We start from the raw sequence: 19,485 nt of genomic DNA on the forward strand, positions 1-19,485 counted from the left end.
ATAGCTGTTGCTAAGGTTACCAGTGGCTACCACGCTACTATATACATCTGATGTTTTTCACGATCTTACTTCTTAGCAGCACTCAACGCAGTTAGTCACTCCCTCCTTGAGACGCTGTCTTCCTTTAGCTTCTCTGTGAATAAACGTCTTCTTATCTCTGACTGCTTCAGTCAGGGCCTTTGTAGGTACATCTTCTTAACAACCTGGACAGCCTCGCCGTGAGCTGTAATAGTGAATAAAAACGCAGTCCTTTCGAGTTATAAAAAAGACTGGTGCGCAGTATAAAACCACGAATCTAAAAGTTTTCGGTTTCAGTCGAGGGGCCTCTCTCCCGCGGGAGGAATATCTGTCCACAAGTCAGGCGCGGGCTTTCAACCTGACACTAAGCAGGCAAGTTTGCCCGAAGCGAGGGAAGAGGGAAAAGTCTGGTTTCGCCAGGTGTTCCGCGTCTCCTTGCCGCTTGCGCCGGCTTGCGGTGAGCCCGGCCCCTCCCCGCGGGTTGCCCTTACAGTCGAGTCCTCCGTAGTCCCAGCATTCCCCGCGCCTCTACCATAGAGAGCAACTTCCGGCGTCGCTGGTGTAGGTGGGTGAAGAAGGAGCGGGCCCTCGCTCTTCTGTTTCAGTGCCTCGCGCTCTCTCGGGCAACATGGCGGGTGTGGAGGAGGCAGCGTCCTGCGGGAGCCACCTGAATGGCGACCTGGATCCAGACGAAAGAGAGGAGGGAGCTGCCTCTACGGCTGAGGAAGCGGCCAAGAAAAAAAAACGGAAGAAGAAGAAGAGTAAAGGGGCTGCCACAGGTAAGGGGAGTTTTATGTTTTCCTAGTCTCCGCCGGGATGGCCGAACCGCTCGACTCGGGCTTGGCGTTGGTGACAGGGCCCGGGGACTGAGCACCCTGGACTGGTTCCTAGGACTGAACGTGTGTCCCGGGAGAGCTACAGATTCCCAGTCCCGGGAAGAGGTGACTTCTTCCAGGCGTCTTCTGGGCGTGGGATGGCGGAGAAGAGGGTGCCACGGTTTCTGTGCGGTTGCTGGGGCAGAGCTTCTAAATTGCCGGAACTTCGCTCCCACGCAGACGATGCGACGGACTTGAAGCCATGCACGGGGCCCAGCCCTTCCACCTTGCGGGTTGGCCTCCTCCTTGAAAATCTGGTTCTGACCACACTGCCGCCTCTGTGCTGGAGAGACGTGGGACATCTTTTCGTCGAGAGTGGGGGTGAAGTGGGCAAGTCTTAGTGCCTGGACCGCACCAGCCCCTATCATCCTAGTTTACGGAGGGATTTTTGTGGCGCGCTGCACTTTGGGGTTGGGTGTGTGTATGAGTTTGGGGTGTGTGTGTGAGAGAATGCCCACGCGCTCTTGTCACTGTTTGGGTGGGTAGGTGTGGGTGTGTGTGATTTTGTGGCGCGCTGCACTTTTGGCGTGTGTGTGTCTGAGAATGTGCTCTTGTAGTAATAGCAGGATGTGTGGCTGCGGTGCGAATCCTCACCGCCTAATCCTACAGTATCATCAAGCTTTGGGGCTTTTAGGCCTGAATTATGATGCCACTTGTAGGCAGTCTGGGTAGAATATTCTTGAGTCCGAATGAAGCTACTCTAAATCTACTGGTAAGGCAAAGAAAACAGCTGAAAGTTTACAGTTAGATTATAAGTTAGAAACTTAAATATTTGAATATGAGAAGTCATTGTTTTTGATGCATCAAGGCCTTCGTTTTAGGAAAATTATTTGTACTGTTAAAGTCAGCCGCAAAAAGAATGAGAGAAAAATGGAGAGGCCAGAAGTGATGAAGTGGAATTGAGAGAGGTTGAAGAGGGTTAACCTGTATCTTTCTGAAATTTTGATTATTTGAGAGTTGAAGAAGGAGAGTTGTAGGTGCTGGGACACTTTCAAAGCAAAATTTAATTTCAGGACATACTCTGGTGGCTGTTCTGGCTTTCAGATGAAAACCAAACTCTTCAGTTTGTCTTTTAAGTTGTTTAGCAGACCGACCCTAATATGTTTTTAACAGTTGTGTATTTCAGTATGAATTCTCTACGGTAGCTAGCATGTCACCTCATTATGTACTACTTGGTAATACTACCTCTTTTTACATATTACTCCTATCAGATCAGATCAGATCAGTCGCTCAGTCGTGTCCAACTCTTTTCGACCCATGAATCGCAGCACGCTAGGCCTCCCTGTCTAGCACCAACTCCCGGAGTTCACTCAGACTCACACCCATCGAGTCCGTGATGCCATCCAGCCATCTCATCCTCTGTCGGCCCCTTCTCCTCCTGCCCCCAATCCCTCCCAGCATCAGAGTCTTTTCCAATGAGTCAACTCTTCACATGAGGTGGCCAAAGTACTGAAGTTTCAGCTTTAGCATCATTCCTTCCAAAGAAATCCCAGGGCTGATCTCCTTCAGAATGGACTGGTTGGATCTCCTTACAGTCCAAGGGACTCTCAAGAGTCTTCTCCAACACCACAGTTCAAAAGCACCAATTCTTCGGTGCTCAGCCTTCTTCACAGTCCAGCTCTCACATCCATACGTGACCACAGGAAAAACCATAGCCTTGACTAGCCGGATCTTTGTTGGCAAAGTAATGTCTCTGCTTTTCAATATGCTGTCTAGGTTGGTCATAACTTTCCTTCCAAGGAGTAAGCGTCTTTTAATTTCATGGCTGCAGTCACCATCTGTAGTGATTTTGCAGCCCAGAAAAATAAAGTCTGACACTGTTTCCACTGTTTCCCCATCTATTTCCCATGAAGTGGTGGGACCGGATTCCATGATCTTCGTTTTCTGAATGCTGAGCTTTAAGCCAACTTTTTCACTCTCCACTTTCACTTTCATCAAGAGGCTATTGAGTTCCTCTTCACTTTCTGCCATAAGGGTGGTGTCATCTGCATATCTGAGGTTATTGATATTTCTCCCGGCAATCTTGATTCCAGCTTGTGTTTCTTCCAGTCCAGCGTTTCTCATGATGTACTCTGCATAGAAGTTAAATAAACAGAGTGACAATATACCTCCTTGACAAACTCCTTTTCCTATTTGGAACCAGTCTGTTGTTCTATGTCCAGTTCTAACTGTTGCTTCCTGATCTGCATACAAATTTCTCAAGAGGCAGGTCAGGTGGTCTGGTATTGCCATCTCTTTCAGAATTTTCCACAGTTTATTGTGATCCACACAGGCAAAGGCTTTGGCATGGTCAATAAAGCAAAAATAGATGTTTTTCTGGAACTCTCTTGCTTTTTCCATGATTCAGCGGATGTTGGCAATTTGATCTCTAGTTCCTCTGCCTTTTCTAAAACCAGCTTGAACATCAGGAACACAGCTAGATTGTAATCCCTTCTAGAGCAGGGCCTGGTCTTGTGTTTAGCTGTTGGGAAATTTTGTTTTTTAGTAATGGAATAACTTTTCCTATATATTTTGATTTTACCCTGCTCGGCTTGACAGGTTCTTTCTATCTGAACCCCTGAAACTTCCAGGATTTCCAACAGACATCTTCTTACTAAGGCCTTCAGCATTTATTGCCCATCTTAAGTTCCTGCTTGGTTAATAAAGTATTTGCTGTAGATTAATTGTTAAATACTTTAGAAAGTTAAGCTACTTAAGGGTAGGGACCAACTAACCATTTAGCTCCTAGCAGAGAATGCCTAAATGAGTGTCTTTTAAATGGGCAGTACCACTTAGATATGGAAGATTTTTCTGTCATCACATAAATTCTATTCTCCTTACTGTGGTGTTGGAGAAGACTCTTGAGAGTCCCTTGGACTGCAAGGAGATCCAACCAGTCCATTCTGAAGGAGATCAGCCCTGGGATTTCTTTGGAAGGAATGATGCTAAAGCTGAAACTTCAGTACTTTGGCCACTTCATGTGAAGAGTTGACTCATTGGAAAAGACTCTGATGCTGGGAGGGATTGGGGGCAGGAGGAGAAGGGGCCGACAGAGGATGAGATGGCTGGATGGCATCACTGACTCGATGGACGTGAGTCTCAGTGAACTCCAGGAGTTGGTGATGGACAGGGAGGCCTAGCGTGCTGCAATTCATGGGGCCGCAAAGAGTGGGACAGGACTGAGTGACTGAACTGAACTGATTCTCCTTACAATGTTTCTGTTTTTGTTTCCTGAGCCTTGTCAGGAAGAGTTATGTGTTTTTTAGGATCCTTAGAACATATTGTAGTGGGAAGATACATTTGTCAGATTTGATTTAGTTGTTACATTTGATCAACAGGGCAACAGGAACCTGATAAAGAAGCAGGAGCCTCAGTTGATGAGGTGACAAGACAATTGGAAAGACAAGCATTGGAAGAGAAAGAAAAAGATGATGATGATGAAGGTAAATTGTTAATTTTAATTTTATGGTTAGGCGGGCAAGAAAATATGACATTCTTTAACCAAAGCTGCTTATTTGTCAATATAATCCAATATTCTGTGATATTTTACTTAATTCATGTTAAAGCCTCAATGTCACAGGTAAAAACAAAAAGGTATTTATTAATAACTCTTTAAAAAGTTGGATATGTTGAATGCTGAAGTAACACAGATCTCAGCTTTTTAAAACATATTTGGCAGAAAGCCGAATAGTAGATGAGTATTAATAAGATAAAATTGAATGAATGTTGATCTTACTTTTATTGAACAACTAATATGTACTAGGCACTATCTTAGGATACTTCCGTCCATTTTTATTTTACCCTCACAAGAACCTAGCAAACAGGAAATGACAGTTATGTGATTTGCCCAATCTGACACAGCTAGTATGTGTAAATAAAGTCAGTTTCAAATCTAGCACCTGTGCATGTTAAGTCACTTCAATCATGTCTGACTCTCTGTGACCATATGGACCGTAATTTGCCAGTCTCCTCTGTCCATAGGGTTCTCCAGGCAAGAATACTGGAGTGAGTTGCCATGCCCTCCTCCAGGGGATCTTCCTGATTCCAAGTCTGTTCCTTGTACTCTATCAAAGGTACTTTTATTTATTTTCAAAGGAGCACGTTGGAGTGCTTCTAAATCCTACTATGAATTCACTGGCCCCAAATCCTTATATTTTGGAGCTTTTGCCAAAGGTTTCTATAAAGACAACATTTCTTGGAATTGTAGGGGTTGATGCTATCAATAAGACAGTGGAGGGAGTGATTAGTTGGGAGAACTATTATTCTGTAGCCTCTTTAGGCAGAAGAGGAGATGGGGCTTCCCATTCTTAATTATATACTGCTGTGAGCTCTTCTTCCTCAAGCACTGCCAGCTAGGGCTTATGCCTTCCAATCTTTAGCAACAAATACCTGCTGTACTCTTCTTGTATTAGGATAATGCAAAGCAGTTGTACTTCCTTTAGGAAGATAAGTTCTGTAAGCCTTCAAGGAGATTATGGTCAAATTTAGTAAAAAAAAAAAAATGCCAAGAATTGATACTGAACATGGACACTGGGTTTTAGCAAAGAAAAGTACAGTGCTTAATTGCAAAATACCAAGCAGGGAGAATGGGCATCTCATGCTCAAAAGCCCTGAAGGCTTTTTGTTGTTCAGTCACTCAATCATGTCTGCCTCCTTGCAACCACGTGGCTTGCGGCACTCCAGGCTTCCCTTTCCTTTACTATGTCTTGGCATTTGCTCAAACTCATGTTATTGAGTCAGTGATGCCATCCAACCATCTCATCCTCCGTAACCCCCTTCCCCTCCTACCTCAGTCTTTCCCAGCATCAGGGTCTTTTCCAGTAAGTCGGCTCTTCCCATCAGGTGGCCAAAGTATTGAAGCTTCAGTTTCAGCATCAATCCTTCCAGTATAATAATCAGGAATGATTTCCTTTAGGATTGACTGGTTTGATTTCCTTTCTGTTCATGGGACCCTCAAGAGTCTTCTCCAGAACCACAATTTGAAAGCATCAATTCTTTGGCACACAGCCTTCTTTATGGCTGTGCATGACTATTGGAAAAACCATAACTTTGACTGTACAGACCTTTGTCGGCAAAATGGTGTTTTTGCTTTTCTAAGGAGCAAGCATCTTTTAATTTCATGGCTGCAGTCACCATCTGCAGTGATTTTGGAGCCCAAGAAAATAAAGTCTGTCACTGTTGCCATTTTTTCCCCCATCTATTTGCCATGAAGTGATGGGACTGGATGCCATGATGTTGATTTTTTGAATGCTGAGTTTTAAGCCAGCTTTTTCACTCTCTTCTTTCACCTTCATCAAGAAGCTTTTTAGTTCCTCTTCATTTTCTGCCATTAGAGTAGTGTCATCTGTGTAGCTGAGGATATTGATATTTCTCCCGGCAGTCTTGATTCCAGTCTGTGCTTCATCCAGCCTGGCATTTCACATGATGTACTTTGCATATAAGTTAAATAAGCAGGGTGACAGTATACAGCCTTGACGTTCTCCTTTCCCAATTTGGAACCAGTTTGTTGTTGCATGTCCGTTTCTAACTGTTGCTTCTTGACCAGCATACAGGTTTCTCAGGAGGCAGGTAAGGTGGTCAGGTATTCCCCTCTTAAAGAATTTTCCCAGTTTGTTGTGATCTACACAGTCAAAGGCTTTAGTGTAGTCAGTGAAGCAGAGGTACATGTTTTTCTGGAATTCCTATGCCTTTTCTATGATCCACCGGATGTTGGCAATTTGATCTCTGGTTCCTCTGCATTTTCTAATCCAGCTTGTACATCTAGAAGTTCTCGGTTCACATACTGCTGAAGCCTAGCTTGAAGGATTTTGAACATTACTTCACTAGCATGTGAAATGAGTGTAATTGTATTGTAGTTTGAACACTTTTTGGCATTGTCCTTCTTTGGGATTGAAATGAAAACTGACCATTTCCAGTCCTGTGGCCACTGCTGAGTTTTCCAAATTTGCTGGCATATTGAATGCAGCACTTTCACAGCATCATTTAGGATTTGAAATAGCTCAGCTGGAATTCCATCACCTCCACTAGCTTTGTTCGTAGTGATGCTTCCTAAGGCCCACTTGACTTTACACTCCAGGATGTATGGGTCTAGGTGAGTGGTGACAGCATTGTGGTTATCTGGGTCATTAAGATCTTTTTGTGCAATTCTTCTGTGTATTCTTCCCACCTGTTCTTAATATCTTCTGCTTCTGTTAGGTCCATACCATTTCTGTCCTTTATTGAGCCCATCTTTGCATGAAATGTTCCCTTGGTATCTAATTTTCTTGAAGAGATCGCTAGTCTTTCCCATTCTATTGTTTTCCTTTTCATTGTTCTCTTAAGGTTTTCTTTTTTTCCTTGCTATTCTTTGGAACTTCTAAAACAAGGCTTTTAGGAAAGGATTTTTAAAGGCAGCATTAGGGGTGAGGGTTGCCATGTGTCTGATCAGCTGGTGGACATCTTCTGATCGGGTGGTTGTGCACTATCAGGGTGACTTTTTGGGAATCTCAGTTATCAGTTTTCTGGTTTCAACTTATCTGGAGTCAGCCTACAGTCTGGTGGTCAACATACAGCTAACTTTTCTGCCTGGTAGGGGGTTTAGTATCTGCAAACCGACTCAAGAATGTGGCTCGGTATTATCTATAGCCCTTGAGGAGAAACTAAAGGTCCTTTACTCTGCATGGCTAAACTGTTATGATTTTGTGTTGTTGGACTGTTTTCCTTTGTTTCTGGATTTTTCTCATGTCTCTAATTAAATTTGTTCTTTGGAACTCAGGGAAAGCCCAAGAGTTTAAAGCTCTTTTACCACCAAGAGGCAGGATCTGTCCCACAGAGTCCTGCTTGGTTTCAGACTCAATGAAAAGGAAAATAGTTAGATTTTTGTTTTCTTTAAGTAGACCTCTTGTTCATTCTGCCTTGGTTTATACTTCAGATTATGAACATATTTTGAACTCTTAACAACAGTAATTGTAAATTCCAGGTTGCTCTTGACTCACTATGTGTAGAGTATCAGCTGCTTTGAAGATAATGCTTGTTTCATCGCACTTCTACAGAGTTATGTGAATCTCTAGACATTGAAGGAGGAAACTTTGCTTTTCAGAATGGAAATCTTTAATGTATTAAAGAAGATTTTAGGAATATTAGTATTTTTCTCCAGTTTGGTTCATCATATTCCTAATTCATTTTGATGATGAGGATCAGCCAATACTGTTTAACTGTTGTGAGAAGTCTCTGAGTGGATGGAAAGCTAATGGTTCAGTATCTTTGTTCTTAAGGAAAATTAATCATTGTGGAGGACAAAACATAGAGCTGGTAAGGTATACTGGTGCGTGCAGTAAAAGTTACTGAAATTTGGAGGTGGAATTGTGAGCTGAATGCTGAAGGAAAGCTCCTTTGAAGGAATGGAACTTAAATAAAAGCCAAGCAAACAGGACCATTTTGGGGCAGGACAATGCTGAGAAAGTATTTAAAGTATAGTAAACAGTGCATACTGGCCTCATTATGAGGTGATTCATTGAGGGAGTCTTTGAGCAGTTCCTTTATTCTTTTTTCCTCCCAGTTTATAATTGGCATACAGTTCTGTGTATGTTTAAGGTATACAGCACAATGATTTGACTTATGTACATCGTAAAATGATTACCATGTAAGCTTTGTGAATATCCCTCATATAGATACAAAATAAAAGAAAAAAATTTTTTTTCTTGTGAGAACTCTTAGGATTTACTATTTTAAGAATTTTCATATATAACATAAAGCAATATCAATTATGTTAATCATGTACCTTAACATCTCTCAAAGACAGAGATTCACTCAGTTGTGTCTGACTCTTTGCAACCCCACAGAGCCTGCCAGGCTCTCTGTCCATGGAATTCTCCAGGCAGGAATACTGGAATTGGTTGCCATTCCCTTCTCCAGGGATCTTCCTGACCCAGGGATCAAACCTGGGTCCCCCGCATTGCAGGCAAGTTCTTTACTGTCTGAGCCACCAGGGAAGCCCTTGTAGTAATTTATCTCCTAACTGGAAGTTGTACTTTTTGACCACCTTCATCTGCCCACCCCGTCTCTGGTAACCTCAAATCTGATCTCTCTTTCTATGAGTTTGAGCATTCTTAAAAGAAAAATGTTATGGAAAGATAATATAGTCTTCATGTACAAGCAGGGTTGTTAGAAACGAGGAAATAGAGGCATGGAGATCATTTTGGCGGCCAGTTGACAGTAGCCTCAGGCATGTGGTAATGAGAATGGAAAGGAAGGGTCCACTGGAACAGTGATCGAGGAAGCAAAATTCAGAGGATTTAGAGGCTTTCAGTCTGGATAGAGGGCTTTCCATGGGGTCATGAAAGAATCGACACAACTTAATGACTAAACAGCAACAAAATCTGGAGACAAGAGAGGACAAACTAGCAGACTATAGGGTCTAGGTTTCGAATTTGGGTGACAGGATGTTGGTACCGTTGATTGAAATAGTGAGGTAAAGAGGGAAATTTGGATAAAAAATTAGAAGGGGGTGCTACAGGCCAAAAAGGTTACGCTGAGTTTAATTTTAGATTTGTTTATTTGCAAATGGGGGTATTGATGTGGAAAGTTAATCCTGTGGGTGTTTGGTGATGTGCTAACCCTGGTGGCTCAGACGATAAAGAATCTGCCTGCAGTGCAGGAGACTAGGGTTTGATCCCTGGGTGAGGAAGATCCGCTCCAGTATTCTTGGCTGGGAAACTCCCTGGAGAGAGAAGCCTGGCAGGCTACAGTCTGTGGGGTCTCAAATAGTCTGACACAACTGAGCACCACACCCAACATATAGACTGTATCCATTTAACATTTCATGCCCACAAAAAATGTTCCCTTTGCCCTTTTGTACTCAGTTCTCTTGCTCTATTTGCTGACTCCTGGTAACTTTTGGTATATTTTCTTTTGGTAACGTTTGATATATTTTCTGTTCCTATAGTTTTTTCTACAATACTGTATGAATGGAATTTTTATAGTATGCAGCTGTTTTGGTGTTTGGCTTGTTTCACTTAGCATAATATTTTTGAGAGTTATCCAGTTGCATATGTATCAGTAGTTCATTACTTTTTATTGCTCAGGAATATTCCAAATTTGTTTGTCCATTTACTAGTTAATGACTATTTGGATTGTTTCCAGATTTTGTCTCTTATGGATAAAGTTACTGTGATCATTTGCATATGTGTAGGCTTATGTTTTCGTTTCTTCTGAGTAAATACCTAAGAGTATAGTTGCTGGTAATGTGGTAAGTGTATGTTGAACCTCACAAGAAACTTATCAAGCTGTTTTGCATTCCTGTCAGGAGTGTTTGAAAGTTCTGGTCCCTTTGTATCCTCATAAGCGCTGGTACTATTTAATTTGAGCCCAGTAGGTGTATAGTGGTATGTCATCTTTTCATATCTTTATTTGTCTTTCATTTATCTTTGAAGCGTATGTTCAATACCATTTGTCTATTTTTCATTTGGGGTATTTGTTGTCTTACTGAGGTGTAAGTAGTTCTTTGTGCAAGTTCTTCATCAGTTCTTCATCAAGCAAAACAGCTTGGTAAGTTTCTTATGAGGTTAAACATATTTTATAGCTCTTTTCCCACATGCTTGTATTGTTTGTAGCAGAAAAGATTTTAATTTTGATGAAGTCCAGTTTATCAGCTTTTTTCCTTTTTGGGTCATATTTTTTGTGTCCTGTCCAAAAGTTAAATAATTGATGTCTTTAAAGTCATGAAGATTTTTCTCTTGTCTTCTTTTCAGTAAGTTTTATTTGTGTCATAAATGTTAAAAGGAAGAACTGCTTTATATATATAATAAATGTTTTATATGCTTTGGTCTATGTCCATTTAGAATTAATTTTTATATGTAGTGCAAGTTGTAAGGATTGAGTTTTTGTGGGTTTTTTTTTTTGGCATATAGATGTCCAGTTGTCATATCAAGTATTGGTTTGGGCATAGTGCTAATGCAGAAAAGAACGGTCTCTGTCTATTTAGAGTATCCTGAGATGCTCTGAAAGACAGACATGTAAAAATATAAATTGTAGCATGGTATGATAGGCGAAAGCATGAGCATATGGTATTAAAATTTAGATCCATCATTCTAGCACAAGTGGCCATTTTTCTGTGCTGAATAGCAACCTTGGACGTTGGATAAAATAATTAACCTTAGAAGGATGATCAAGTATCTGAGGAGGAGCTTCATCTTACCCATTTTAAAGATGAAGATACCATGGTGGTGGAGGCTAATTAACTTGCTCAAGGTCACAGCACTGGTAGGATTTTGAATGTGTTTAAAACTCGTTACACATCATGAAGCATGTGTTTCAGGTTCTGTCTAAGGTAAATTGCAGTGTGCTATGTTGAATATTTGTCCAGAACAAAGACTGTCATATTTACTGTTCTGTCTCTGCTGCCTGTCACTGAAGAACTTAGCAAACATTTATTGGATGAATGAAGAAGGCTGCTGTTAAAACTGTGAAGTACAATATGCGAATTAGATTATATGACACACGAGGATGTTGAAAGTTGTGTTTTCCAAAATTTTTAGTGTTGTTTTTGTTAAAGCTTTGACTTGAGAAACCACTAATGAGTAAATCAGTAGTATTTGTTTTCTCTACTGTGTTTCTGTTGCTATTATAAGATTGAATATAAGAAATGTAATTTTGTTGGTCAAAAATTGTCAAACAGTTGTAGTTTCCTATCACTCAGCCCATTAAGGCCTTAGATTATGTTACCTCCCTCCTTGCTAAGCTGCTGTTTCCTATTTCTCAATTGGGTGAAAATAAATATAAGCAGGATAAACTAAATGCTCATTTTGAATAGATTGAATATTTATCACATGCTTGGCACTGTGCTTAATGGTGTCTAATCCTTAAGGAGCTCACAGACAAGTAGAGGTCAGTATAAATCAGTGATTGAGTGATAATTAGAATATGTAGTTAGTGTGGTAAGATTTCTTTTATGGCTTGTATCAGTCTAGCAGTTAAAAGGGAGCACTTTGAACAGAAAATGTAAGCACTCATTTGACATTTTTTGGTGAGCGTGGATTTTACTAAAATTATTAATGTTATTAATACAGCCAGGAGTTACTACCACTAGGTGAAACATTTAAAAAAATACTATATGCTAGGCATACTATTAAACTATCAACTTCTAATTATCGGGAACAGTGTCCCATTCATCCCTTTTTCATAGTTATGTTATTTGTGGGTAGAATAGCATACTTTAGAAATGGTTGTTAAAATGTATTGAGCAGCATTTTTAGAAATTCAAACACTTAGGTCTGTTTTTGATACCTTTATTTAAAATACTTTAACCCCCTATTTAATCTTGGTCATAATTATATTCTTTATTTTTTTCTCTGAGTTTATGGGCATTGGGTTGCATAGAAAGTTGTCATAAAAACTGACAAGCAGATTGTGTCTGTTTTGGATAGTCTTTTGCCAACTGTTTTTGGAAATAGTTCTCAGTTTTGGTCATCAGGTTCTTTTGAGAATCTGAGAACTATGAACCTAGGAAAAGTAAGATTTTTTTTTTTGTATACAATTTGATGCATAAAGAGAACTCTTTGATAACAACTAGGTAGGAAAAGGTATTTTAAAATACGAGACCCCAATTACCTCTCACTGGATTAGGAATCAAGTGATATTCTTGGTCCAATTCTACTATTTACCTATTAGGATTATCTTGGGCATGTCCCTTAAACATTTCTTGTTCAAGATTGTTTTGAGAGTCACATGAGGTTGTGAAATACAAGTGTTTAACTGCAAAGCATACATCAACTTGAGACTAGTATCCTTTCAGATGAAGTCATATAGTCATTATTATACTAGTATTTAAGTAACACTAGTTACTTTTCTTAGCTTTAAAAAAATGTTATTTAATACATTGTTTATTCTTAAAGTATCTTATTCAACAATTCTTGTATTTAGAATAAATCAAAGTAAAGTTTATTAGTGCCTTTGATTGCACAAGTCAAATTCTGATACTTGAAGCTAACAATATACAAAATTCTAAGAGTATTGGATCAACTTTGTCATACGCTATTTAAGATGCACTCTATGTACTTGTGTGCTTGTTTTGTCGCTCTGCTTATGAGATTTAAATGAATTTGACATGTCTTCTCTTAGATGGAGATGGTGACGGAGATGGAGCAACTGGAAAGAAGAAGAAAAAGAAGAAGAAGAAGAGAGGACGTTAGTGTCTTTAGTTGATTCTACTTGCCAAATTACAAGTGGTTATTAATCAGCAGGCTTGAAGAGTAGGTTAGAGGTTGCTTAGGATCCTGGTATGTTAGGGAAATAAATGATGGCCTAATAGAATTTAGTGAAACTTACTAGTATTTGGCAAGTAGTTTTTGCAGTCTTATTATTTTATTTTATTCAGTTGTTATTTAGTCAAAGGATATTAATAATAAGTTTGTTGCATTTTACTGCAAGTTAGGGATGAATTCATAAAAAACTTTATAATTTAAAATTTGAATAATTCAGATAATTTTGTCAGTGATGACTTAAATAATGCCACCATGTGGTAATAGAATAAACAGTTTGCAGTTCACCTACCAGTTTGATATTAAAGAGATTCTTGACATATTTAATGAGGAATCCCATTATTTAAAATTTGTGAATATGGTGAATTTTTATTAGTAATATTTGTATTGTGCTATTTCAGATTCACTTAAAATATAATCCTACTTGTATTTTGTTTCTATAAATAATACAGCCAAACATCTTAAGGGACCTGAAACTCTTAGGGAGAATAAAGGGTGACTGTGTGGTATTGGGGAACAAAGATTGGGTTGGGAATCAGAATGAGTTCTAATCTTGGATGCCCTTTGGCATCAGGGACCATTGATTGTCTGGCTAAATCTTCAGGATAAAATTTTATGAATGAGAATATTGAGGGTTTGACTTTCATTTTTATCTCTGTGTTGAAAATACTCAAATTATTATTTTTTTAAAGCTGTCAGCTCTGCTAGATATTTCCCTGATACATTTCAGGGGTAGATGGGATTGCTTTCTTTCTTGTCAGGAATCTATTCTGGTTAGATCCTTCTACTCAGGATATCATTTCTGCCTCTAGCATAATCTGTATTTAATGAGCATAGGTTACTTGCTTTCTAGGAATCTCTAGGAATTATAATGTCATATTCCTTCCATTCAAAAATTGTTCATAGAGTGCTTTTAAGACATAATGTTACCTGAAAATGGCTTGAGAGAGATCAATTTCTCCAGATACTCTAAAATTGCTTCCTAATGAAGGTAGATAAGCAGGGAGGAGTGTTAGAGGCTGCTTTGTATTTGCCCTTGGTAGACTCTTCCACTGAGGGCATTTTAGTATGATACCATCAGCGCTTATTGTGCCTCCTCTAAGGAGGTTGTTGAACTTGCTGTTTGTTATATTTCTTTATGAGCACTCTTGAAAGACCTCTCTTTGTCTGATCTTAGTATCAAGAATAATTGTGCTTTTCCTGAGTAGTTAATGTGTTTTGTTGCAGAAATATGAACTATGCAAATAATCTAAACCCCCCCGCCCCTTTTTGTTTTTTATTGACTGCTAGAGGATTTAGGGCCAAAGCTAGTTTTGTATTGGCCTTATTTCAGGTTCTATTTTAGGTTCTCTCTGTGTTTTGATTTGTTGCTTTCTAATTTGCTTTGAATATGTCTTGTTTGTGTCATAAATCACTTCTGAAATAATCCAAATAATATAATCAGGAGCAGTTTACTGCCTTCATGTTCCTCATCTATAAAGTGAGAGAATTTGTAAGTGATAGTTAATAATTAAGTGCAGTACAGATACTTAAAATTGTTCATAGTTTTAGATAATAACTTGGACATAGTAGATTATAATTTTCAAAGGTTATCCAAGATTTCATCTAGTCCTTCGTTTTGTAGATGAGGAATCTGAGGCTTAGCACATTTAGCCATTTGTCCAAGTCACAGCTAATAAGTGGTAAAGGTTAGGCTTCAATTTATTTTGATTACAAATTCTTTGCTTTTTCTCTGATGATCTCTTTGAGTCCTTTATCTTGTCTTAGTAATTTGTGGACAATATAAAAGGCATCTTTATTAGATTTGTAGATGAAATAAATTTCAGGATTATGAGATAATCCTTTGATTGACAAAAAAACAAGATTTCAAAAGGAAACTGAATTATTAACAATCTGAAATTTAAATAGACATATATAAAATTAGTATAAGGTGTTAGTTAGGATCCTAAGGATTTTGGATGCTTGTACAATGTGAAGGAAAATGCTAGGAATCCAGACCTTTCAGTAGCAGCAGGATTTTTAGAATCAAGTGTAGTCTTATACTGATTATACCTTATTTGAACTATTAGTAGAAGTAAAATCTAGTACCAGATTAAACACTGAGAAGGCTGGTGAGTATGAGTGCAAGTGTTAAGAACCGTATCCCTTAAAGTGCCTTCTCGTCATAGAGAGGAAGGAAGCAGTAGAAAAGAAGAGTAAAGTAGAGCTAACAGATGAAAGTAATGGGGATATTACTTTATAGCAGCTACAGTTCTCCCAGAATGAATGGATTTTAGCTGGGGAGATAATGACTGCCTTCATTGTCAGGCATGTAGTACCATCTGTCAGGGATGTTAGAGGATTCCTGGATTTGAATGTGAAGCTTAATTAGGTGACATCTAAGGTCATTTTTATTTCAAAATTCTAAATGTTCCCTCTTAGGAGGAACCTAAAATGGTGTTTCCCAAGTTTACTTGCCCATAGAACAATTCTAAACATTACTCAAAAAGAGGAAAATAGTGTTTGTGAAATACTGAGTATTCCATTAAAAGAAGGAACCAAAAAGTGGTTCTGTAGATAAATGATTTGGCTCAATTGTCATAAAATATGTGTTAAAATTTCAGATTAAAAACCTGTAACATAAGTCAGGTTATAATCAAAAGATAACCACACACTTCAACTTGGTAGTTGGTAAATGCTGCAGGTATACATTGAAAGCCATGTATTATTGTATAAATCACTTAACTTCCTGACATTCCTTGGATACAGCATTGTTCTTCATAGAGTAAGAAGTATATAACTAGGTCTTATGCAGACTTTTAGAAGACACATCTCTAAACATTTTTTAAAAAGCATTTTGAAACAGTGGTGTCTTAGAATATAGTTTGGGAAATAACGTATCCTTAAAAAATATGCTAAGTACTGAAACTTTCCAAGTATTTGGAAATTTGTATGTGGTTCCTAAAGTCTTTTAGCACTGAGAATGTATATTCTTTAACTTTTATATGTAATATACCCTTCTAAGAATTTTTTTACCTGTTTTATTAATACATAATGGCTTTATATTTTATTTTATTGCTGTAGGATTTCTTTCTTATTTTCTTGTCGCTTCTTTGATTTTTATTTGTGAAGGCTTCTTCTGTATGCTATTCCATTTCCAGTATAGTAAATGAAGACAAAAACATTAGAAGTGTTCTTTGTGCCAAAGCATATACTGTTTAAATACATAATGGAATTATGAGGAGTTGAATATTTTTATTCCCAAATAACTGTAAATAAGAGAAGGTGGCCACTGTGGTGAAATATCTTCTGTTTTTGACTGTAAAAGTGATAACAAGGAGGTTCCTTAGTCAGGACATGTAATACCAATTAGGAACTGAGAAAAACTGTAATGATAACTGCTTAATTTTGTTTTTAACTACAGAAGTTAATGCTTTATTTGTATCTCACAGCAAAAGTTCAAACAGACCCTCCCTCAGTTCCAATATGTGACCTGTATCCTAATGGTGTATTTCCCAAAGGACAAGAATGCGAATACCCACCCACACAAGATGGGTAAGGATCACAAAATAACTTCCAGTATGACCTTCAAAAATTGTAGCTTAGCAATAAAGCAGATTTAATTTTTCTTGGAACTTTGCTCTACTACCTAAATAAAAAAACTTAGGAATTTGTTTCAGAGAAAATACAGTAGAAGCCCTCTTATCCAAAATGATTGGGACCAGTAGTTGGTTAATCGTTACTGATAAGAGTTAACTTAAAACAAGCATTGGTTTTTCATCATTGTTGATCCTTAAGTGTAGATTGCATTGGACTCCACTTTTTTTTTTCCTGTGAGCTATATCCATAATGCACTGAGTCCATTTCATTTTGAGTTTCTGTGGACAGCAAAAATTAAGTAATCTGAGGACTGATGGCTGTATCTTTACATCTTTTTTCTGAAATCATTTCCATTTGACAGAAGTATTTTTTGAAAACTTCTCTGAGTAGTCAATTTAGTTTTCATAGAAACAATTCTTTTTAGTAATGTATAATTAAATTGTGTCATTGCAGTAACAAGTACAGATGATTTATACTGGTTTGGGCACAGATCACTTGATTTTTGGAAGTGTTCTGAAAGAGTAAATTTTTTCTGGTTAGCAGACTAGTTAAGAGTCTGGATGCTGGGACCAAACTATCTACATTTGAATCCCAGTTCTAACACTTATTAGCTTTGTGACTTGGGCAAGTAATTTATCATGTTGTGCTTTCATATCCTAATCCATAACATGGGCACTTCATAGCGTTGTTGAGAGGAATAATATTTAGTGTATTTATTTAGTAGAGTGATAGACATATAGTAAGCATTAAGTAAGTGTTAGCTACTGTTATTCAGAATAGAAACCCAGTCACTAATACTCAGAATATAGTGGGCATTGGTCCATATAATTTATAGGGATAATCAGGAGCATTGGTTAATCCAGTGGTTGCAATAGTTGGTTAAGAAAGCTTCTACTGTCCCATTGTTTCCTTGACCTATATAAAGACATCATTGTTTTTCTTTAAAGTTAGAAAGGAACATGATGTTATGTTTTATGGCATGGGCATTTTTTCTTTGAATTTGAATACATCAGTTACTGGCCCTATCTTAAGCATTTTAGAATGTCATAAACATGGAGTTTTGTATTAATTACCTAAATTTTCATGTTGCATACAATGTGATCACACTTATTTTTTAATATAATCTTTTTTATTTTTTATTTTTTTTGCTTGCTTGTTTCCTCTTCCTTCCCTTTCTTCCAGACCCATGTAACCACCTAGCAGGTAGCCTTCCATGTTTTTCTATGTTCATGTATGTGTATATCTCTCTCTACTTGTGTAAGGAGAGTGTTTTGGTCATTATTTGGTGTACAAAAGTAGAATTGTAGGTACACTTTTTTCTCCTCTGTGCTTTTCTCATCAGGGCTGCATCTTGGAAGTCCCTCCAAGTCAATCAAAATATTGATTATTAAGTTCTGTTATTCTTTTGAATGGCTGCATAATATTCTGTGGTGTGATCATACAGTGCTTTATTCCACCATTTTAATTGTTGAGCATTCACTTTGCCTCCAGGTTTTTTTTTTTTTTTTGCCATTATAAACCATTTGCAATAAGGCATGTGCATATACTTATGCATATATATGTATATATACATATATGTGTTTGGATAGACACATATATATCTCCATATATACTGGCAGTTTTATTACGTGATAGCTCTTCAGGAGTGGAATTGCCAAATTAATATATTAGTATTTTATGATTCCCACATTGCTAGTGATTTTGAGCCTCTTTTGATTATTGGTTTTATTCTTTTGCTCTTACGGAAATTTAAAGATTTTAAATAACAGTATATATTCATATTTTGTACTTTTGTGTTCTTAGCAGTCTCTTATTTTCTCAAAACTATTTTTTTTGTTTTATTACATCTTGAATTGGTCTGGACTTTTTTGTCTAAGGTCGGGAGTGCTAATTTTATTTTGTTTTAAACGGGTAGTCAGTTGTGTTAGAGTTGTTTGTTTAGTAGTTTCGTTCTATTTAATTGAATGAGCACTTTTGCCGTCTACTACTCTCATGTAATGGAACTCTATTCTCTTGCATAATGGAACCAATTTCTGTATTATTTATTCTGTTCCACTCATCTCTTTGTCTATTTCTATACTATTTATTTTGATAATTTGATGAGTGAATGTGCTTCTCTGCCATACAGCCCAACCAAACATAATTCTTATAGTTTTCTTAGGTACTTTTGGTCATATTTTTAGTTTTAACACACATATGCACAGAAAAATGCCCTTCTTACTGGAATCCCATCATAATTATGTATTTGTTTCAGAAAATTGACAGTTGTATTATAGTATCCAATGTCATTATATATTTTCCAACCCATTCTGATTTTTTTTTTTTTAACGTACATCCTCTTTTTTTGTTATATTTGTTTGTAAAGGTTTTATTCTGTTACTGATATGAACGGGATATTTTTAATTCCATTTCTGTTTTCTAATTGCTGAAGGACAAGAAAGCCATTGATTTCCTGTACTTGTTAATACACTGTTAATAGGAAACTGGAAGTAATGTTTAATACAAGGAAAAAATTGAAATTTTGTATATCTTAGAAACTACCCTTTCTTTTTTGCTGTCATTTTCTGATGCAAATTAAACATTGTGTAAGTAAAGTAGCTTCTGTTTTTCAAATAATACAGGAAGGTATTCTATATTATAATATCTCTTGGAGTAATACATGTACCATTTTTCTGAAGTATTTGAGAGTTGTACATTTTTGGGTGGGTTACTACATTAAGTAGATATTGTGTCCTTTTCATGGTTGTCACATATTCAGGCTCCTGATGTCAGTTTCTTTCACTTAGGTAAGATATTAT

The 19,485-nt window shown here is 37.7% G+C and overlaps 1 protein-coding gene across 1 annotated transcript in view; it reads left to right on the top strand.

The window, feature by feature from the left end:
• The first annotated feature begins 581 nt into the window (after nt 1-581).
• The window catches only part of METAP2 (methionyl aminopeptidase 2), a 30,723-nt gene continuing 11,819 nt past the window's right edge, over nt 582-19,485 (top strand). The window contains 4 exon segments of the mRNA NM_001040493.1: nt 582-797; nt 4,211-4,315; nt 12,969-13,034; nt 16,540-16,642. Coding sequence (NP_001035583.1) covers nt 647-797; nt 4,211-4,315; nt 12,969-13,034; nt 16,540-16,642 — 425 coding nt within the window. The 5' untranslated portion in view covers nt 582-646.

This window comes from Bos taurus, chromosome 5 (genome assembly GCF_002263795.3).
Source record: "Bos taurus isolate L1 Dominette 01449 registration number 42190680 breed Hereford chromosome 5, ARS-UCD2.0, whole genome shotgun sequence".
NCBI classification, from domain to species: Eukaryota; Metazoa; Chordata; class Mammalia; order Artiodactyla; family Bovidae; genus Bos; species Bos taurus.